This window comes from Magnolia sinica, chromosome 13 (assembly GCF_029962835.1).
Source record: "Magnolia sinica isolate HGM2019 chromosome 13, MsV1, whole genome shotgun sequence".
NCBI lineage: Eukaryota > Viridiplantae > Streptophyta > Magnoliopsida > Magnoliales > Magnoliaceae > Magnolia > Magnolia sinica.
Window position 1 is genome coordinate 27,275,470 of NC_080585.1, and position 24,305 is coordinate 27,299,774.

Genomic DNA, 24,305 nt, shown 5'->3' on the forward strand with positions numbered 1-24,305 from the left:
TGACAATTCATGACAACTCTCCCCATTTCTTCTCTTATTTACTCTCTCTCTCTTTCTATCTCTCTTCTCTAATCTATTTACTATCACTCTTTCTATGTCTATTCTGTAATTCTCTTTTAATTTCTTATTCACTCTCTCTTTCTTTCTCTTCACTAATATATTCTCTAATTCTCTAATCTATTCTCTGTCTATTCTCTTATTCTAATACATTCTCTAATCTCATTCTCTCAAGTCTCAACTATCAACTCTCATACTCTTATCTCATCTCTCAATGTTTCTTAGCATCTATTTCTAATCTCTACTTTAAATTCTAACTTGTATAATCTATTTCTTTCATTAGCATTCTCAAGACTCAAGACTCAAGAGACACGAAGTAAACTCAAGAGTCAAGTGACAAGCACACTCAAGAGTCAAGTCACCCAACGTTCAATATTATTTTGTTTTATTGTAACTATATAAGTGCATTTGTGTTTATGTAGTTAGTAGTTACTAGTTAGAGTATCATCCATTCATTCATTCTTAGTTTCTAGTTTCTAATTTCTAATTCTATTCATTTATTTTATCAAGCATCAAGGATTCAAGATTAAAGACATTTACATCAAGATTCAAAAGTCAAGACTCAAGACTTCGAGAGAGGTTCAACTTTCAAGACTTTCTAGTTCAAGAGTTAAGACTTCATTTCAAGTGATTTTAAGATTGCAAATCACCACCACAATCTACGATGCAATGGAGAAGGCTATAAACAAAATCATGGAACACTTCAACTATAAAGAACGTGCTTACCAGCCCATCTTAAATATTATATATGCTAGATTGGGCAGCCAAATATCATTCCCACTGTATTCGACTGCCTACATCCTTGATCCAGTCGTATTCTTTGCATCTGCCGATCGAACTGCGGCATCGAGGATGCATATGGTTACATTTCTTGATGCTTTAGAAAGAATGGATCCAGAGAAAGAAAAACAAGATAGAATTTCTTGGGAGTTGGGACTTCTACATGAAGAGTGCATGGATTTGATCAAGATAGATTGTATTAGGCATAGGAGTATGAAATTGCCAAGTATGCAATTCTACGAAGTTTTACAACTTACCATGTAAGAAGTGTAAGTGAGAAAGTGTTTAATTTAAACTTATTTACATAGCCAACTGGTGGTCTATGTATGGAGTTGACCCGACTAGGAGGGATCCGGCATTACAGAAGTTGGCCATGAGAATTCTTGGCCTTACGTATTCTTCAAGTAACTGTGAGCGTGACTTGAGTACATTTAAGTCAGTAAGTTTTACAACTTGAAGTTCTATAATCCGCTTTCAGTTTCAAATTTCAATGTTAAATTGTTAATTCACGCTTAATTGAAATTTCTAAATGTTATGCAGATTCACACAAAAAATAAAAAAGAAATCGTCTCGAACAAAAAAAAAAAAATACTCAATGACCTGGTCTTCGTCCAATATAACCAAAAGCTGCGAGAAAAGCCTAAATTCTAATATCCTATTAGCTCAGATGATTTAGAAGCAGATAGTGAGTGGCTTGTGGAGACAAAAGATCTATATCTTTGTTGGCAATTCCCTTACATGGGCCTAAGTCGAAGACGACGCTTATGGATCAACACCTGACGAAGGTTCTCAACGGCAAAGAAGAGGGGCGAGCAATGGCAGGATGAGGCCTACTAGCAGTTAAGGAGAAGAAATATTAACATTGAACAAGTACAAGCAGATGCTTGACCATTAGACGTAGATGAGCAACTTGTGCAAATAGATGATGAAAAAATACAAGAAGATGAGTATACGTTAAAGGAGATGACTCTGACGATGATGATGGTGGTGATGTGCCACAATGGGAGAGGGAATAATGTATATAGTAGATTAGCAGTTTGTAGATTTTTTTTATCAATAAAATTACTAAATTTTTATTAAAAAGTTATTGAACAGTTAATTTTTTGGTTTTTACATCTTCTGGTTAATGGTTTATTAACTTATTACTTATTATAGCTTAGGTAGTATAGTAATATTACACAAATTAATTTGAAAATTGAAATAGATAAACAAAACCAAATTGGAGTAGTTAAAGTAATAAAAAAAAAAAAAAATCAGATTTTTCCCATTTTTTGCCTTTTTTTCAATTTTTTTATTTTTAATGTTTTTCAAAAAATAATAATAATAGTGATATAATAATGTGCAATAACTTATGCAATTGTGCGATCGCACAAGTGATCAGGCACAAGCGATCGCTCAGGATCATTTATGCCATTTGACAACACTACGTGTAACATAGGCTACATTACATTTAGCATAAGCTACAAAGTGTTTGTAGTATCAGTCAGTGTTCGAAATATTGATATCGCATTACATATCGCACCCTTGGAATACGGATACCTATCGGTTATCGCGTGGATATATCGGTTGTATCGCATGATGTATTGTTGTTGTTGGAAACATGGGGAGACATTGGGAAATTGGTCGAATTTTTTAACGAAACTTCAGTAATTGTTAAAAAAGACTTCAATACAAACTTATAAATCAAAACATTACAAAAAACAAGTGCACGTAATAGGTTTTCTTTATGTGGGGTCCTAATCTATGCATTGTCTAACTGAATTGATGCAAGTATATTCAAAGACTGTTCATATAATTTATAAATGTAAGAAGATGTGTGGAAACACAAGCAATACATTCAAAAGCAAAAGAAGAATCACCAGATCAGGTTACGTACTTGTTTGATTTTATACTTGGATACAAAGATTGCAACCGATTTGTGAGAAATTGAAATTTATTTATTTTTTTCAATTTTCCGCAAGTTGGCCCATTCCCTCCAAATCTCAAAATCGAAGCTCTCAATCCATGAAAAATCATGGATTTGTAACAATTTGACACTGATTTAACATGATTTACAGGAATAAAAAAATGATCGAAAATGCTCACTGGATCGAACATGTGAGATATATCCCACTACTTGCGTGTTTCGTATCGCACGGGTGGGATACAAGCTATATCGTGGAATATATCAACCGATATAGTCAATACTTAAAACACTAGTATCAGTATCGTTACATGTATCGTTAACGATACATGTAACGATATCGCCGACACTCATAAATGTGTCGATATCGCCGATACTCATAAATGTATCACTGAATAAGGGAAACATTGGGGAAACAAGGGGAAAGTAGTAAAATTTCTTAATGAAACTTGAGGAGATGCTAAAATACATATATTTGCAAATTTAGGAATCAAATAATAGTAAAAAAGACGAAAATTTGCATATTTATGAATCAAATAATAAGTTTCCCTTTAATGGGGGCCTAAAGGCATGTATCGTTAACTCGGGGAAACATGGAGAAAATGGCGGACCCATACATCTAACTATTCATCCATGCATGCACATACATACATACAAACACACATGCATGATCCATCCAACTATCCATGGATGCATGCATACATACACAATGACAAATACATGTATACACAAATGCATGATCCATCCATCCAGCCACCCATACATGCGCGCACGTGCGCGCACACACACAATCAACCATCCATCCATACATGCATATAAATACACACATATAAACATGTATTTCATCGTACGACATGCACCTAGAAATTTTTTTATAAATAAATTTTTGACGATATCAATACATTGGTGATATTATCAAAATATCACTGCACATTGGCGATACAAGCAGTACCTGAAATTTACACGGTTGAAAATATGGCAATATCGATACATTGGTGATACTCAGCAATATATTGCCTATGCCTAGAATTTCTGATGCTACCAATGTTATCGGTGTCGCCGAGCTAGAGATACCGATAATTCGGGGATATTATCAATAATATTGGGGATACTTGGAATAATGGCTACACTATACTTCTACTTTTTAATTAAAATAATGGAAAAAATATGGTAAATAGTAAAAATAAATATAGAAAATAGCGAAGAAAAAACACGGCCTAGAAAAAAAAAAAATGCTTCATTGTTCAAGCAAAAGCATGTTCAAAACAAGTTATCAAAAGCCAGCCTACTTATATTCAAGCAAAAACCAATCACATTAACAAGTTTTATTTTCAAAGCAAACAAATAGCATGAACAAATATACACAAATCTTTTTGTAGTTTTAGTGAAGAAAAATGAGAAGTAGCCAAGTATAAGTTATGCAACTGCAGGACCCACTGTGTTTAGCTATGTATGCCATCCAACCCACACATTAAGTGAACCCAGTTGTGATGATGGGATGCCACAAAAATTAGGTATATCCAATCATCAAAGGACACCATGGAAAACAATAGACAATCACGCTCAACTGTAGCATGGTGGCCCACATGATTTTGGATCCATCTTATTGGACTGGACGGGTTGGATGCTGAGCCACATGATAGAAAACAATGGATAGCCACCATAGAGAAAGAAATTAGACCTATCCAATCATCACATGGCCAAACCATAGAAAACAATAACAACTGCTCAAAAGCCACCACAATAGTGTGGTGGCCTACATGATAGATTGGATGGGTTGGATGCCATGCCATCAACACACCACAGTAAGCCCCACAAAACAAATGGTTGTAGAACAAGTCACCTCCCAAAAAGGAGATAAATGCCAAAGAAAAACCCTAAATCAACATCCACAATTAAATACAACTCATTAACAGAGTTTACGGGGAAGAACTTGCCTCTTTTGAGCTTTAAATCAATATTTATAAATTAAAATAAAATAATTTTTAAAAAAAAAAAAAAACGAAAAACTTCAGTTCAACAGTCATGGAAAATCCATCTTTTCCTTTATTTGGGCTCCAATGCTCAAAATTTAGCAAAAAGGTCTCGTAGGGCCAATTGATTCTCTAAATTTTTGTTTTTAATCATTGTATGGATTGTGAGAATCAAAGAGGGTTTTCAAAAGAGGGAATAAGACTTTCGACAAGAAAGGGAATAGTGTTTTCAAAAAAGGACTTTGAAAGAGGCAAACCAAGAGTAGTTTGCTTTTATGCGTTATCCTACTATGTCAGTTTTACATCATTTAAAAATGGCTGAACTCTTTAACTATACACTCGGCGTAGTTCTATAGGTAGACATGATTGGTTGATACTTGTGATTCTAGATATGTTCTACCCACAAAAAGGGACCATAGTTTGGATGGTATGTATAGCTGTACATCATTGCCACGTGTAAGGAGAATGAGTCATCAACTTTTGTGCCTAACAAACATAAAGCACTACTAAATAAAACTTGTGTTTAAGCCTTCCAACCCACTTCCACAGTAGCATAAACCACCTACGCCAAGTGCTACAAAGCATATGGTTTCTGCTAAACCAAAAATAGCATACATACATGGGAGTGGGAGTTACACTACTTTGGTGCGCTGCATAACGTTGTAGCTATGCTATGTTACACCTACGAGTGCTATTTAAAACACTGTGGGACTCCAATGTGTGCGGGTGTCCACACGCATGTGTATCTAGGTGTATATAGAGGTGCACTCTAGTGGTACTGGTACCACCATAAGCTTATGCTGGTACCTAGCAGTAGTGGGTCCCACACAATATATGAACAACATCCAGCCTATCCATCGGATGCGTCCCCTCAGGGCCCAAAAATCAGCCTGATCCAAAACTAAGGTGGGCAACAAAAAAGTAAAATAGTTGGGAGGGGATGAACACCCTTGATTTTCATTTCCGCCCACCTGACTTGCAGCTACTTAATTTTTACCTGATCCTGCGTCCATGCCAGATGGAGGGTCTCAATGGCCTAGATAATGTATACACAACACCCCCCATGCAAATTAGTGGTGGGCATTCCCTCTCGAACTGTTCCCTGGCTCACCTGAGTTTTAGATCAAGCTGACTTTTAGGCTGACCTGAGTTTTGCATCTGGATAATTTATGGGCACCAGGAGTAAAATGAGGTTTGCACCTGATGGACAAGCTGGATGCTGTTCATAAATCTTGTGGGCCCTAGCACAGCCTGTTGCCACTGTAACTATAAGACAACACAGCCCGATAGGCCCACTTGAGTTTTGGATAGGCTGATTTTTAGGCCACTTGAGTTTTAGATCAGGCGGATTTTTGGGCCCTAGAAAATGAGGGGACGCGTCCCATGGACAGGTTGGATGTTGTTCATACATCTTGTGGGCCCCGGCATAGCTTGAATACCACCGCCAGCTATACGCACCATGGACCGATGAGCCCACCTAAGTTTTGGACCAAGCAGATTTTTGGGCCCTAGGGGTAAAATTAGGTGCATCGGCTAGAGAGGTTGGATGTTGTTCATACAGCTTGTGGGCCCCACTAGAGACCCATACCACAGTATACCCCACCACGCCCCAATACTACAGTAAGCTACACAAACCATAACTAATACCACCATCAGCTGCGGTCTGTGTGTGTGTGCGCGCATGCGCACGTCAGTGGGAGTGCATGCAAGTGTGTGAGACATCCAACACATCTGATAAGTTGGTCCCACAATGAGGATCGCCTTGAGGAAAAATTAGCCTGATTAGTGGCCCCATAATGAGGATTGCCTAGAGGAAAATTTAGCTTGATGAGAGGCCCACAATGAGGATCACCTTGAGGAAAATTTGGCCTGATTCACTTGTCAAATGGGTCAGCCCATAGAAACAATGGATAGCCACTAAAATAATAAGAATATAGGTGTGGCCCAGTAGATGAGTGCTTTGGCTGATTTTTGCATAAAGTGATCCTCATGGTGGGGTCCAATCTTTTCGACAGGTTGGATGTCGCACACACATACATGATGGAAATTATCCACCAGTTGGACAGTGAATTAGCTGTGTCTCTCATATGTATTTATGTATATACGTATACACACATGCATACGTGTGTGCATGCAATACAGATAATTCCAAGATGCTTGGACTCCTATTTCAAAGGCAACTTCCAAAGTCCTGCTTCGTGCAACTAAGGGATAGACCATTGACGGCGGGCACCATCAGATCAACGGTCTGGATCACAGAGCCATCGGCCCCACTTGCACAAACTCAAGGCTGGAGGCTACGGTGGTTATCCATGGCTCTAGGACAAATTTTTCCAAAAAAAATGTGATGCATGCAAAAGTTAATGACATTTGTGAGTGGGAAAGCAGCCAGATGCAGGTTGTCAATCAAAAAAGGAAAGGGGGCATCAAATCAAGATGTCCACTGTGTTTCTCATCAAATTTTATGAAACAAAAGTGGTGATCCAAATATTAACTAAGCAAGCTCACTAACCGCTTTAATTAAACGCTCCAGTGGCCGCTCTGTCGCACTTGACTTGCCAGATAAAGCCATGGGTGCACTGCCTTGATTGCCATCTGGGCTGCTGAACTCAGCGAGCAAGGGGGATGCTGAGATGCCAGGTGTACCAATTGCAAGGGATTGAGCTTGGGTTGGCCCAATGGCTGTTTGTTGATGTCCCATATTTCCAGCATTCGAGATCGATGAAATACCAGAAGACTGGTGTTTCTCAGGGTCCCCTTGTAAAGGTGATGGGGCTAAGGGCGTGGAAGGAGAGGGAGGAACGATGAAGGGTGAGTTAGCAGATTGCATAGGTGTTGCAGACTTCGGAATAGATGTTAGCAAACTCTGCTGGTCAATCTGTGGAGAAGAATGCTGAGAAATTTGAGGCGATTGGGCTTGAAAAAATTGAGGTGAAGATATAGGAAAAGGAGCTCCCATCTTTAGTTGCTGCTGCTGATGATGATATGTTGGCCGTTGGCTTGATGGGTGGTGCTGAGGAAACATCACCGGTTTAAGACCCGTGCCTGGTCTGACCTTCAGTTCGTTGGCATCACTCATCTGATGAAGCTGTGGCATTTGGTGTGGCTGCAATTGCACAGATTGCTGTGGCTTTTGTTGTTGTTGTTGTTGTTGCTGCTGCTGCTGCTGCTGCTGCAATGGCTGCTGCTGCTGCTGCTGCATGAACTGTTGGTGCATCTGTCGCTGCTGGTATTGTTGTTTTAGTTGTTGTGTTTGCATTAGTTGTTCCTGTTTCAGGTGCTGGTGCTGGAGCATATTAGAACTTTGTTGAAGGGGATTCATATTAGGCTGCAAAGCACTCTGACCACTCTGCGACAATGTGTTGATGTTAGCCTGTTGAGCTGCATTGACAGTGTTCTGCTGCAGTGACCCAATCATGCCACTCATCGCATTCCCAGACGTCGAGTCCAGATTTGAACTGGGCTGAAGAGACATCATGCCCTGCTGCGTTGTAGGAACCCCTAAATGTGTAGATAAAGGCATGGATCCATGCTGCAAACCTGTTGCAGTAGCTGGCTGCATCGATGTCCTAGAAGGCTGTAAGTTCATCGGCTGCATCTGGTTTACATGGTTGTCATGCTGCTGTAAGTGTGGGATCTGAGATTGCAGCTGCTGCGTCATCGAGTGTGATTGACCACCAGGCTGCTGGAGTGGTTGTTGCTGCCCTTGCTGCTGTGGCATGCCAGGTTTTTTTAGCCTGTGAGAACTGAGAATGCCAATGATTTGTTTCTCGTATTGAGGCAGCTTATCCTTGAAACCAATTGGAATATTACTTTTGGGCAACTGTAAGAATGTTATCATGCGCTCTAATAGGTTCTTAAAATATCTGAGTCTCTCGAATTGCTCTTGCTGCTTCGGCTGTTGGAGGAGTGCATCATGCTATACACAATAAAAAGAAACAGATATCAATAGGATGACAAAACCTAATTATCCAAAAAAAAAAAAAAAACAGACATTGAATGTGTCAGGATATGAGAATAGTTTGGCCAATCACCATCACTTCAAAGTGTCTATTTGTTGGATAATGAACTTGAAGCATTTTGATGATGAATTTTGAAGAAAAAGAATAAGCAGTAGCACCTGCTGGAATTTCAGGTTGATCTTCTGGTGCATTTCATTCAGTTCCAGGAAGTACAGTTCCTTCATGGATTTAATCTGCAATGAAAAAATCAACAAAATTTTTCATGGTAAAGGCTCCACGTCTTTAAGGTACTGTAGAGAAAAGACCCCCTGAAATACACAGTATTAATAGAAAAGAAAGACCAAAAATAAATATATAAATAAATAAAAGATCAGCAGCTGCAACCAAAATATGTACTTAGGTATTCAAGAGTCCATGGGATGGCTGACTAGGATTGGATGTTCCAACCATTCTTTTTTTCTCTCATAAAATATGGACACTTGCCCATCCACTGCCCTTTTTTTTTTTGTTGATCCATCCACAAGCCACGAAATCAACTGAAATATTTTCCGACGTAAGAGATTTTCAGACAGCTGACCATCCATGTTGGGATACATCAGATGGACATTTGTATTTTGTATAGAGGACAATGCAACCCATCCAATGAATGGAAAACCCTCTCTTTCTGATGAATGTACAGATAGGATCATCAAATACCTTTCTGATGAATGGACAGATAGGATCATAAAATCACAATGATATAGTAAGTCACACCTCATCCAAAATGTAGCCCATTGTTTTCGATGGTTTTGGCTGACATACACGTAACACGTGAACATAGATGATGCATGCAAATGATTGACAAGTTTTCTGTATATCCACAAAGGAAAACAGGTGCACATGTTGGATTCAGGCTTTGCCTGACTAAATGCCATAAACTATTTAAAAAGGTAGAAGAGAGGGCCCTTGTAGGAGGAGATAGGTTAAAGCCAACTGGGATAGGGCACAGAGAATTAAAGAGAGCAGCTTTCTTAAGCGCACATGCACCTTGAAACATTGTCACATGTGCCAAACTGGCACATGTGTGGGATACAAGGGCTGTGCAGGCTGAGAGAGTAAATATCCATGGGCTTCCTTTTTCCACATAACAAGTGGAGATGGAATTATGGGGAGTAAAATCAATCCTCCTAAGGATTGATAAGTTGCATAATTTCCTCTGGCAAAGGAAAGCCCAGCAAGGAAAGTTTCAATGAAGGTGGAGCTGGTATCAAAAAACTAGAGGTCAATTCTGCTCTGTTGGGAAAATGGGTTTGGAGATTCGGGGTGGATGAGGATAACTTGTGGCGAAAGGTCATTGCCGGCTTGTATGGTGTGGCTAGCTTGGGAATATGGATCAAGGATTCATCAATGTACAGAGCCTCCTTTTGCAAGAGATGTATTGCTCGCATGGCGGAGAAAGTTCTCCCCGAGATTGGAATATCCGTCGCTGCAATTTGCCCAAAGATGAGGTTCAGATGGCAAGGTTGCTCTCTCTTCTAGAAGGTTTTTGTCCCAACCAGGTGGCCCCAGATGAATCATTCTAGTTAAGGGATATATCGGGTGGTTTTACCGTTCGGTCTTTTCTTGATGTAATTCATGGGCCAGGCCTGGGCATCAGCTAGTCCATGATTCATTTGGTGGTATCAAGCCCCTCCAAAGGTGGCTGCTTTCGCCTAGCTCGTGAGTAGAAATAGGATGTTGGCAGTGGATAACCTCCGTAAGAGGGATGATCTTTCCTAATGTCTGCCTTTTGTGTATGAATGAAGAGGAATCAGTGGTGCATCTCTTCATAAGCTGTCCTTGTGATAAAGGAGTGTAGGATAGCATTCTCGCACTTTCGAGGTGCCATGGGTACAGCCGAACTCCATGGAGGAGCTCTTTTTGTCTTGCACATAGGGGGGCCCAGTTCCAAAGAAAGGCGGAATTGGTGTCTCGTTTTGTTGGCAGTCTTGTGGTGCATTTGGTTGGAGAAAAACGAAAGATGTTTCAGGGATAATAGTGTGCCCCTGGGGTCCACTGTTAGGAGGGTGTTTTCACTTCGAAGGGAGTGGGGTTCTTAACCCTTGGGCTTGTTTGTTGTTGTTTTTTCTGCTTTCTTTGTTCTCTTTTTGAGTCTTTTGGCTCTTTTAATAAATTTATCAATTCTCAAAGAGAGAGAGAGAGAGAGAGAGAGAGAGAGAGAAGAGATGTTGACTGACCTCATAGCATCAGTGTTGACCAAAAAAGCAATTAATACTAACTCTTTTCTTTCTTTCTTTTTTTTTTTTCTTTTTTTTTTTTTTTTTGGAAAGGCAACACTACCAGGGCTTGAACCCTGGATCACACACACTACACTGTCTCTACCAGCTCATCTAAGGAGCGCTTAATACTTACTCCTTTCGTAGTAACTTTAAATAAAATTCAACTTTTGTAGTAACCCTGGAAAATATACTTTTTCATGCAACCCATTAAACAATTTATTATATAAACTAACAACTAAAATAAATCAAGACACAATGTCACGTCCACAAATCTTTCAAACAAAAAAGTCACATCCATGAATATTCAGCATGATCGCAGTGTTCCATAGTCATGTCCGATTTTGCTGCAAACTTTTACCAGTGAGACATACCAAGCAACTATGGGGCCATTCTTACAGCATGATGCTCACAAATATTACTGTTTAAATTTGCAAAGAAAATATGTGAGGAAGCTATAAAATTATAGGTCCCATAAAACCTTCAAGCATCCACACAAGTACTAGAAACCGGCAGACACCATATGCATCACTTCACAGAAGATAACACTACAATCATACAATTGCAATAAAGAAAAGTTTCAAATTATATATATATATATATATATATATATATATAAAGTTCTCCCCAAAATGGAATTAGGTGTTTGGGAAAAATACAAAATTAATAATGACTGTTAAGTATAAACACTACAGATGTACTCAAAATCAGTCAACTCTCAAGAAAATGAAGATCACATCAAGGGACTATGACTAAACGAATTACAAATTAAATTTAAATAAGACAAGTGATGAGAAATACCTTCTGATAGGTATCTTCTTGCCAATCAACAACACCTGTATGCCCTGTCTGTGCTGTGGAATCCACTGATGCTGCAAAGAAGCAAGAAATAGTAGTTGACAAATAGACAGATACGAGTAAAATATCATTCTTTCCAGAGGAATGTCAGGAAGGTTGTTAAGTCAAGAAATGGAAATTTCTGCAGACTTTTAGAACTAATGTAACATGAAAAGATGACCTGAATAAGCACATAGAAGGCATAACAAACCACATGGAGTACATTCAACCCAGGTGAAAATTTTAAAATCAACCATGAGAACAAAGAATTCTGATGAGGACATAATGCACACACACGCCCGCACACCATCACCCCTACGCACGTACGTACGCAGAAGGAGGACCCCACCATCGATCTGGCTCGATGACGACGTCCAAGGAGGGCCTCCTAGTTAGAAGACAAGTTTTGGTTCAAAAAAAGTGGGCCCGATAGTCAAGAAAAGTCCATCATGGGATCTCATGATCGTGGCCCACTCGTCGGATTGATTTCATATTTTAGGTTTTGTTTATTGTTATTATTTAGAACATTGTGAACGCTTTAGATTTCTCTGTTTGGTTTTTATTTTAGTTTACTTCATCGCCAAGTAATAGGTTGCGCACATGGTGCGAGTTTTGGGGTATAGGATTTTCCCTATAAATAGGCACCCCTTGTAGTTCTTTTGATTCATTGAAGTTAATGGAAAAAAAAAAAATTTCCTGCTTTATTTTTCTGCTCTCTTCGTGAGTTGTGAAAGAATTCAAAAGTGGGTGCGAAGCCCTCCCTTTTCAAAAGGCTAACTACCGTGGTGCGAAGCCACATTAATCCCGATTCACCCCCATCCTCCATCATCTTTTCCATCTCCCCCCACCATTCGTACTTCGAATTCGTCCCTTTTGTTGCATCAGATTTCTTCATTACAGCAGGTTTGCAGATTTCGGCCCGCAGGAGAGCTGAAACTTCGGCGGAGCACCACACTCAGACTAGAGCTCGGATCGACGTCAGATTTGGGGGTTTTGCAACCCAAGCCTGGCAGACCAAGGCCTAGAAATCCGTTTCTGGATTCCGTCCCCCACCACCGACCAGCCTCAGGCGCATGTGCCCCCGCACCTGACTCGCTGGCCACACGCAGGGACTGTCTCGGGTTCAGGTTTCTTCCTATTTTCCTCTCTTTTATACATGATTTCATAAATCTTGACCCTACATTACATTATACCTAATTAATTTGCCCCTTTTCTCATCCTAGGGTTCCTTGAATTGAGATTGGGGAATCCCTTGGATTAGGGACTAATTCTTATGCATGTGTGGTTGATTTCTATTTCCCTTTGAGTATTGTTTGGTTCATAATTTTCATTGATCCAGCCCTAACGTGTGTAGGCCTGGATCCGCATAGATTCCCCTTTAATTGAATGTTTGGATTTTCATGTGGGATGTGGAATTTGTGTGATTGTTTCTGAATTGGTGTGATCTAAGCCTGAAATCTTGCATATCATATTTAATTTTCATGTCCTGCATCAAATTTGGTATCAAAGCCTAGGGTTCTTGTAGGGGAATTCACCACATATTTAGGGTTTAGTTTATTTGAGTCCTTCATGAATCCAATCCATCATATATAGCTGCTAGAAAACCGTAGTCCCTGATATATGTACCTGAATTTTAGTAACAGTGTGTAGTCTCCTTCATATAGAGTCTCGTAGGGTCATTTAGTTTTTTTTAGATGCATATAGTTGCCGTAGCAGGTCCTTAGGATTGAGTTAGCCTGTGTATGCCCACACGTACGGGTCGCGGTTTTGGTTTGCACCCTACTCTAAACATGAAGCAACTACAAGAATCAATGGCCAAGTTAGCCCAGCAGGTTGAGTCTATGTCTAAGCACTTGGAACAAAGCATAGATCAACGCCTTAACCAATTTGATGATCGCGTTACTCAAATAGAGGCCTCCCTCAGGGCAAACCCCACCATTGGGGAAGATGCTCATTCTCAGGCAGGTGGTCAGGAGATTAGACCAAGGAATGGAGGCGGCCAAGGAGTTGGTCATGGGCGCGCACCTGTGCACCCACCCCGTGAGGAACATCATGACCAATATGACCAAGATGCGCAACTCCTCAAGGGAGTTAGAGTAGATGCCCCTACTTTTGATGGCCACTTAGACCCTAAAGCTTTTTTAGATTGGTTGGCGGATATGGACCACTATTTTAAGTGGTATGATATGTCAGATGCTCGACGAGTCCGATTCGCCAAGATGAAGCTTGTGGGTCAAGTAAAGAGGTTTTGGGCGACAGTTGAGCGAAAAAAAAGAAAGAGCGAGGGAACTCCCAATAGTCCATTGGGGAGAAATGAAAAAAACGCTGAAAGAGAAGTACCTCCCTTTCTCTTATCGCCTGTGGTTGATTGAGGAGTGGCAGTCTCTTTGACAGGGTTCTATGAGTGTTGCTAACTATATTGAGAAATTAGAAGAGTACTTGACCCACTGTGAGGTTAATGAGGACCCCGTACTCACCCTTGCTCATTTTAAAACAGGCCTCCGTCCTGACATTAGGAGAGAATTGCTCGCCAAAGACATAGATACTATCGAATAGTTGTACCAAGTAGTGTTAGATGTCGAGTAATACCTTAAAGCATCTATGGGAAGGCGGTTTCACTTTCGCGAATCCGGTGCTAAGGCCAACCCCTCTGGGGCTAGACCTAACACGAGATTCCAAAACAAACTTTCCCCTAATGTTCAGCCCAGACCTAAGGATGATAAGGGTAAAGAGATTATCGGGTCTAGTTCATGTGGAAGTGGAGCCACTAGGTGTTTTAGGTATCAGGGGTTTGGTCATTTTGCTCACCAATGCGGCACGAGAGAGGGCACTAAAGTACTCCCTATTGATGGGCAAGTAGAAGTAGTGCCCTCAGAGAGTGATAGTGAGGAGGAGGAATATGAGCCAGTCGGAACCCCTAGTGATGAGGAAGAGGGAGTACAAGAGTCTATGACCCTCGCAATTGTGCGTTGCGCCCTGGCTCAAGCCAAGAACACTGATGACTGGCGCCGCAACACGATCTTCTACACTTATGCAAAATGTGGAGAAAAGAGCTGTAAGATGATCGTGGATAGTGGTAATTGTGCCAACGTGGCATTGACCAGCACTGTGAGTCGTTTGGGCTTGAAGCTGGAAGCCCATCCTCAGCCCTATAGAGTCTCCTGGGTTGATAAAACATCCATTCCAGTCTCGCACCGCTGTCTTATCCCTATTCAGTTCGGATCTTATAAAGACACAATTTGGTGTGATGTTGTTCCTATGGATGTGGGCCATATCATTCTGGGTAGGCCGTGGCTCTATGACAGGGATGTTACCATATTTGGTCGTTCAAATGTGTGTACATTCTGGTTTGAGGGCAAGAAGGTGAAGCTAAATCCTCTGTCACCCAAGAATACAACTGGAAAAGAGTTCACCACACAGAGTGGTGAAGCGGCCCACAAAAAGTGAAGGAGTCGAAGTCCAAATCCAAACCGCTCCATATTTTGAATGCCAAAGACTTTGAGCGAGAGACAGAGGCGAACTCGATGATATACGCCCTTATGGCTAGGGAGAATGTACCAGAGACTAGCGTAGAGTTACCCACTGAGGCCATTCAGGTAGTACATGAGTTTCGTGATGTCTTTCCTGATAATTTACTGAATGAGCTTCCCCCTATGAGGGATATACAGCATGCCATTGATTTAATCCCTAGGGCAACTCTACCAAACCTCCCACATTACAGAATGAACCCAAAGGAGCACGCTGAGTTGAAGAGGCAGATTGATGAACTCCTAGAGAAAGGTTTCATTCGAGAGAGCATGAGTCCGTGTGTCGTACCCGCCCTTCTTACACCTAAGAAGGATGGCACATGGAGGATGTGTGTTGATAGTAGGGCCATCAACAAAATCACAATCAAGTATCGGTTTCCCATACCGCGTCTTGATTACATGCTAGATATGATGTCCAATGCTACTATCTTCTCAAAAATCGACCTCAAAAGTGGGTATCACCAAATCCGTATACGTCGTGGTGATGAGTGGAAGACTACCTTCAAGACGAAGGATGGGCTATATGAGTGGCTAGTTATGCCTTTTGGGTTAACTAATGCCCCAAGCACTTTCATGCGTGTGATGACCCAAGTGTTGAGACCCTTCATGGGGAAGTTCCTCGTCGTATACTTTGATGATATCTTGATTTATAGCATAACTAAGGAGCAACGCCTCAACCATTTGAGGCAGGTTTGTGGGATCCTTAGGGCCGAGAAGTTGTATGCCAACCTAAAGAAGTGCGTGTTCTTGTCTAGTAGTGTGATCTTCTTAGGTTTTATTGTGTCAGCTGAGGGCATATCGACGGATCCCGAGAAGGTCAAGGTCATCGTTAATTGGCCTGAACCCCGCAATATTCATGAGGTGCGCAGCTTTCATGGCTTAGCCACTTTTTATAGGCGGTTTATTCGAGGCTTCAGTTCCATTGTGGCTCCCATCACGGACTGCATAAAAAAAGAGAGTTTCAATGGACAAAGGCAGGCCTTCAAGGAGATAAAGGTCAAGATGACCGAAGCTCCAGTCACGCGACTTCCAGATTTTTCAAAAGCTTTTGAAGTCACATGTGACGCGTCAGGAGTCGGCATAGGAGGAGTACTTAGCCAGGAAGGGCACCTTGTCACCTTTTTTAGTGAGAAACTGAATGAGGCAAAGCAAAGATATTCCACCTATGACAAGGAATTCTACGCGGTAGTGCAATCACTACGCCATTGGCGACATTACCTGTTACCGCAAGAATTCGTCTTGTTCTCAGATCACGAGGCCTTAAGATACTTGAACTCTTAGAAGAAATTAAGCCCCAGACACGCTAAGTGGGTTCAATTCCTTCAAGAGTACACTTTTATGCTTAAGCACAAGGCCGGTGTAGAGAATAAGCCTGCCGACGTGTTGAGTCGTCGAGTCGCATTACTCAACTCCATGAGCGTTGAAGTTACGGGCCTTGAGCGCATCAAAGAAAAGTATTCTGAGTGTCCAAATTTTGGGGTTGTGTATACATCTTTATTAGAGAGTCCGTTAGGAGCTAAAAGTGAGTATTTGATTTTGGACGGATATTTGTTTAGGAGTGATCGCTTGTGCATACCACGCACCTCCCTTCGCGATTTTCTTGTCTGGGAGTTACATTCAGGGGGGTCGCAAGTCATTTCGGTCATGACAAGACCATTGCCCTAGTGGAGGATAGATTTCATTAGCCAAGCCTCAAGCGGGACGTGGCCAAAATTATAGGGCAATATCATACTTGTTAACTGGCAAAGCAGAGGAAACGGAATACAGGATTATATACACCTTTGTCAGTCTCATTCATCCTTTGGCAGGACATCAGTATGGACTTCGTGCTTGGACTTCCCAAGACTATTCGAAACCATGACTCCATATTTGTTGTCGTGGACCGTTTCTATAAAATGGCCCACTTCATTCCTTGTTCTAAGACCTTCGACGCCTCCTATGTTGCCAAGTTGTTCTTTAGTGAGGTCGTCAAACTACATGGATTACCAAAAATCATAGTGTCTGACCGTGACGTGAGATTCATGAGTTACTTTTGGAAGACGCTATGGCACATGATGAATACTAGGCTCCAATTTTCTTCTGCCTACCACCCTCAAACCGATGGCTAGACTGAGGTGGTTAATAGGAGCCTAGGGAGTTTATTTCAATGTTTAGTAGGGGAGCATACCAGGATATGGGACGTCGTACTACCCATAGCCGAGTTTGCATACAATAGTTCTGTCAATAGGTCCATAGGTCTAAGTCATTTTGAAGTCGTTACTGGTTATAAGCCTAGGAAGCCTATTGATCTTATCCCCAAGTCATTGTCCCATAGGCCATCAGAGTCTGCAGAGTCTTTTACGCATCACATATATTCATTGCATCAGGAAATCAGGCAAAAGATCACTACTAGTAATAAACATTACAAATTTTCTGCACACCTACATATACGTTTCAAAGAGTTCAATATTGGGGACTCAGTGATGGTCCGCATCAGGCCCGAGCGGTACCCTCTAGGGGCCATTCGTAAGTTACACGCGCTTAGCGCTGGGCCCTTCAAAATTATAAAGCGAAACGGTCTCAATGCGTATGAGGTAGATCTTCCACCTTCCATGGGAATTAGTTCCACATTCAATGTGGAAGATCTAGTTGCTTCTCAGGGACCCACTGATACTTTGTCCAGCCCTTCGCCCACCCATCCTGATGCCCCAACCTTACCCTTTGATCAATGGCCTCTTCCCGACCTTTCATCCCAGTCTCTGCCTCCCATACCTAGCCTTCACACACCCAGAGAGGAAATAGAGGATATCCTTGACCATGAGATAATTTCCACATCGGATGGCGGGTTTCAGAAATACCTAATTAAATGGAAGTCACGCCCAGCTTCAGACTGCGTGGCTCGCTGAGGAGCTTCAGAGACTTGATCCCGACATCCTAGAGCGGTTCAGGAGTTTTATTTCGCCAGTGGCAAAATCTTCGCAGCCGGGGAGAGTTGATGAGGACATAGTGCACACGCACGCCCACACACCATCACCCCTACACGTATGTATGCAGAAGGACCCCACCATCGATTTGGCTCGATGACGACGTCCAGGGAGGGCCTCCTAGTTAGAAGACAAGTTTTGGTTCAAAAAAAGTGGGCCCGATAGTCAAGAAAAGCACATCATGGGATCTCATGATCGTGGCCCACTCGTCGAATTGATTTTATATTTTAGGTTTTGCTTATTGTTATTATTTGGAACATTGTGAACGCTTGAGATTTCTCTATTTAGTTTTTATTTTAGTTTACTTCATCACCAAGTAATAGATTGCGCACATGGTGCGAGTTTTGGGGTATAAGATTTTCCCTATAAATAGGCACCCCTTGTGGTTCTTTTGATTCATTGAAGTTAATGGAAAAAAAAAATTCTGCTTTATTTTTCTGCTCTCTTCGTGAGTTGTGAAAGAATTCAAAGGTGGGTGCGAAGCCCTCCCTTTTCAAAGGGCTAACTACCGTGGTGCGAAGCCACATCGATCCCGATTCACCCCCATCCTCCATCTTTTCCATCTTCCCCCACCATCCGTAATTCAAATTTGTCCCTTTTGTTGCATCAGATTTCTTCATTACAGCAGGTTTGCAGATTTTGGCCCGCAGGTGAGCTGAAACTTCGGCGGAACACCACACTCAGACCAGAGCTCGGATCGACATCAGATTTGAGGGTTTTGCAACCCAAGCCTGGCCGACCAAGGCCTAGGAATCCGTTTCTGGATTCCGTCCCCCACCACACGTGCGGCCAGCCTCAGGCGCACGTGCGCCCGCACCTGGCTCGCTGGCCACACGCAGGGACTGTCTCGGGTTCAGGTTTCTTCCTATTTTCCTCTCTTTTATACATGATTTCATAAATCCTGACCCTACATTACATTATACCTAATTGATTTGCCCCTTTTCTCATCCTAGGGTTCCTTGAATTGAGATTGGGGAATCCCTTGGATTAGGGACTGATTCTTATGCATGTGTGGTTGATTTCTACTTCCCTTTAAGTATTGTTTGGTTCATAATTTTCATTGATCCAGCCCTAACGTGTGTAGGCCTGGATCCGCATAGATTCCCCTTTAATTGAATGTTTGGATTTTCATGTGGGATGTGGAATTTGTGTGATTGTTTCTGAATTGGTGTGATCTAAGCCTGAAATCTTGCATATCATATTTAATTTTCATGTCCTGCATCAAATTTAGTGTTCGAAATATCGGTAACGCATACGTATCACACCCTTAGGATACAGATATGTTTCGGTTATCACATGGGATATATCGGTTGTATCACGTAATGTATCGTTGTTGTTGGAAACATGGGGAAACATTGGGAAATTGGTCGAATTTTTCAATGAAACTTCAGTAATTGTTAAAAAAGACATCAATACACACTTATAAATCAAAACATTATAAAAAACAAGTGCATAAAATAGGTTTTCTTTGCATGAGGTCCTAATCTATGCGTTATCTAACTACATTGATGCAAGTATATTCAAAGTCTACTCGTATAATTTATAAATGTAAGAAGACGTTTGAAAACACGAGCAATACATTCAAAAACAAAATAAGAATCACTAGATCAGGTTACATACATGTTTGATTTTATGTTTGGACACAAAGATTGCAACTGATTTGTGAGAAATTAGGAATTTTTTATTTTTTTTCAATTTTCCGTAACTCGGCCCATCTCCTCCGAATCTCGAAATCGAAGTTCTCGATCCATGACTTTTCATTTGTAACAATTTGACACTGATTTAACATGATTTACAGAAAAAATAATAGGATCGAAAATCGAAAACGCTCACTGGATCAAACATGTGGGATATACCACACTACTTGTGCGTTTTGTATCGCATAGGTGGGATACAAGATATATCGTGGCATATATTGGCCAATCTCTGCGATACTTGAAACACTAGATCAATCTAGTTTTCTAACCAAAAAAAAAAAGGAAAGCAATCAAAACATAAAGGCTAGGGATCTTCTTGTGCAAAATAGAAAGAGGCTGAAATGACTAAATACCATAGTTTCTCACATATCATATTTATTTTCTTAAGAAACATCAACATTTTATTCAAAGAAAGGGCAAAGAAACATTTAGGGGGCATTTGGATCGTAAGTTATTTTACATAAGCTAGTTATGCCTCAAGTAGCTTATCATGGTTTCTACTTATTTAACAATTAAGTATGTTTGGTAAACAACATACTTATCAACCAAAAAGTAGAAAAGTATATCGGTTTCTAATATCACACAAGTACTTATCCTTCAAGTTTGTTCGATCCACCCTTAATATCCATTATCCATAATGTGGGCCCAACCTTTGATGTGGACCATTCATTATGTTGGGCCAACCATGGCCCTATGTTCAATGTGAACTGTCCATCATGTGGAGCACACCTTCAATGTGGACCATCCATCTTGCAAGTCTCACCTTCAATGTCGGCTATGCATCATGTAGGACCCACCTTAAATGTGGGTCGTCCATGATGTGGGCACACCTTTAATGTGGACCATTCATCCTGAATTAATCCCTTTTATCTCATAGCCCACGCCCCACATCTCATGGATTAGGACCTCGGCCAAAACCCCCTCGTGGGCCGCCCACCTCAAGTGTGTCCCAGCATCCCACGAGCTACCCCACTCGAGTCCGGTGTGAAATGCCCCTACATTAATCATCCCCGGTGAGGAGTCTCGAACACGAAACCTCCCCCATGGGCCCCAAATCACATGGGTCACCCACCCCGAGTGTGTCCCCACATCCCACGGACTACCCCACTCGAGCCTTGTGTGAAAATGTCCCTACATTAATCACCTCCAGTGAGGAGTCTTGAACACGAGACCTTCCGCTCTGATACCAATTTGACGCAAGACAATTAACCACTTGCTCTAAAAGTTCGAACTGTTAGAATATGGCGAATTAATCCCTTTATCTCAAAGCCCAGGCCCCACATCTCATGGGTTAGGACCTCGGCCGAACCCCCCTCGTGGGCTGCCCACCCCGAGTGTGTCCCCGCATCCCATGGGCTACCCCACTCGAGCCCGGTGTGAAATGCTCCTGCATTAATCACCCCTAGTGAGGAGTCTCGAACACGAGACCTCCCCCGTTGGCCCCAAATCACATGGGTCACCCACCCCGAGTGTCCCCGCATCCCACAGGCTACCCCACTCGAGCCCGGTGTGAAAATGCCCCTGCATTACACCTTCAATGTGGACCGTCCATCATGCATGGCCCACCTTGGTTATGGGTCATTCATCACCGTCCATTATGTGGGGCTCACCATGATGTGGGTCATCCATCATGTCTACCCCACCTTCAATGTTATTGTCCATCATGTGGAGCCACCTTCAACATCCACCGCCCCATCATGTGGAGCCCACCTTTGAGACCGTCAATTGTGTGGGCCCCACCTTCAATGTGGATCGCCCATCATCCAGGGCCCACTTTGGATGTGGGCCATTCATCATTAGGATCATACCTTTGATGTGGACAATCCATTGTGTTAGCTCACCTTGATGTGGGTCATCCATAACATGGGGTCCCACCTTTGATGTGGATCGTCCATCATGTGGGGCCCACCTTTGATGTGGACTGTCCATCATGAGGCCTCCACTTTTCATGTGGACCGCACATCATGTGGGGCATCCTTTGATATGGATCATCCATCGCATGAAGAGAGAGAGAGAGAGGGAGAGAGAGAGAGAGAGAGAGAGAGAGAGGGAAAGAGAGCCAAGTTGAAAAGCTAAAGAAACAAACTTATGGAGATAAGCAACTTTTATCACGTAAGTTACTATAACCATGGTGCTTACCAAAATAAAGTTTAAAAATAATTTATTTTTTTTAAATAAAAAAAAAAAAAAACAGAGAGAGAAATTTATTGACAGGCCCTTGGGGATATAGAACTGGATCAAGTTACATCAAAAATACCTAAAAGACACCACCATCTTTAGGTCATCAGCCCGATGCACTTGGTAGACTTGGACCAAAAACATGCATAACAGGAAGTAGATGCAATTCCAATCATTGTGACAAGTGTTCTCATGCAAACTCACCTAGCAACATAAGAGTAACCTTAGATTCTAATAAATCCTGACAAATCAAGCAGTTTTGTATTTGCGACCAGGGTATACTTTCAAAGCAATCCTAGCTACGCTCCAATCATTATCCATTACAGACACGTGCGGAAAGGATAAAATAGGTTATGGAGCATATACCATGAGGAAAGATCAGCATCTTCTTGTGTTTGCTTCGGTCCTAAATGTATGTTATTGAAGGGATTTTTTTTCCGAGTGCAAAATTATTGAAGGGATTACTTGTTGAGTTTCAAAAGGGGCATTCTAGCTGCAACAACTGAAGGACAGCTCTCTCAAATAGCAACAACAAATACAATAATAATTATTGCAATACAAGAAAACACCTCTTGCAACAATCGATAGTGGTTTTTCCATTTGGACACTCGACTCTACAGATCATTCAGACAAGAGGGTATAGAGCAAGCTATATAAACAATAGACCAATATAATCAAAGCCAAAATGCTATATGAAGTGACTTACATGATGGAGCTTCCGGAAGCCCTCTTTGTGACTGAAACATTTGCTTCTGCTGCTCGATTGCATTCTGAGGTGGGAGCAAAGAACCTGGTGTTTGCATCCTTTGCTGCATTTCTCGTTGTAATGAATTCGGCTGCTGCTGCAATTGCAATTGTTGCTGCAACTGCGCTGGCTGAGATTGAAGCTGAGACATGAGTTGCTGCTGTGGTGGCTGTGATTGTGATTGCTGCCCTTGCGATGGCAACAATGTCGATGACGTTGGCTGGGCTTGCTGTTGCTGAGCTGAAACCTTGGAATGTTGCATCATATGCATCGAATGTTGATGCTGCTGCAAGTTTGACAAGCCAGGTCCAAGCAACTGCGGCTGCTGCTGCTGCTGCAATGCAGAAACATTACTTTGAGGGCCCAACTGCGGCTGCTGCTGCTGATGTAAGCTTGCGATGCTGTTTTGCTGACCTAGTAATGGTTGCTGCTGCTGCTGCTGCATATTAGAAAGATTATTCTGCTGGCCAAGAAGCCTCTGTTGCTGCTGCTGCGATATGTCCGAGATGCTGTTTTGCTGCCCAAGTAGCTGATTCTGTTGCATGTTTCCTGAACTTGATTGCTGCCCTGTCAGCTGTTGTTGCTGCTGTGAAGGTAAGATTGACTGCTGAGTAATTGATGTTTGCTGTTGTTGCCTAAGGACTGACTGTTGCTGGAGTACAGATGGTCCGGACTGTTGAACAGAAGACTGTTGATTCTGTTGAAGGCCAGGCTGAGTTGACTGCATTAAAGAAGGTTGGGTCTGCTGAGTAGGCTGGCTTGATGTGAGACCAGAAGAAGATATTTGCATAAGGGACTGTTGGGAGGGCTGCATTTGGTTTGGCTGCAAAAGGGCCTGTTGTTGTTGCTGCTGCTGCATGTGTGATGGCAAGAGATTGGACTGAATATTTCCCTGCTGCATCTTCTGCTTCAAAAGCTGCTGCTGAAGCTGCTGCTGGTAAATTAACTGCTGCTGACCCTGTGACTGCTGCTGGTGCTGTTGGGAGGCAACCTGTTGCGGTCTTCCCGGCATCTGCTGCCTCTGTGAATTGGCAAACATATTCGATTGTACTCCCTGGCCCACTGAATTACTTACAGAATTTTGTGAAATTCCAGACATGTTTTGCAAGTTGGAGACCTGGCTGACGATGTTGTTTATGGCGTTCTGATTTATTCCTGTCATTGATGACAGAGCAGACGGCAAGCCGGCAGAACTTTGTGTTGTAGTATTTGGTAGGTTCTGGGTTAAAAGCTGCTGCCGTGATTGAGATTGGTTGGCCAAGGGCATTGATAACGGCTGACCTTGGTTGCGCACTTGCGATTGCATACCATGCAGTGCTGTTTTAGGATTAGAACCCCAAATGATATGATAAATTAGTTGAATGACTCTCTAGAAATGAACTAGAGGAACATGTGTCTTTCCAAGAACCTAACAATAAAATGTATGGG

General features: G+C 41.9%; 1 protein-coding gene across 3 annotated transcripts in view; it reads right to left on the reverse strand.

The window, feature by feature from the left end:
* Nucleotides 1-24,305, reverse strand: part of LOC131223352 (mediator of RNA polymerase II transcription subunit 15a) — a 34,770-nt gene that overhangs the window by 3,463 nt on the left and 7,002 nt on the right. For all 3 annotated transcript variants that reach the window (XM_058218733.1, XM_058218734.1, XM_058218735.1), the window contains 4 exons: nt 22,839-24,194; nt 11,732-11,802; nt 8,834-8,908; nt 7,226-8,632 (listed from right to left, as the gene is read on the reverse strand). In XM_058218733.1, the coding sequence (XP_058074716.1) occupies nt 7,226-8,632; nt 8,834-8,908; nt 11,732-11,802; nt 22,839-24,194 (2,909 nt within the window). The remainder of the gene's footprint in view (nt 1-7,225; nt 8,633-8,833; nt 8,909-11,731; nt 11,803-22,838; nt 24,195-24,305) is intronic.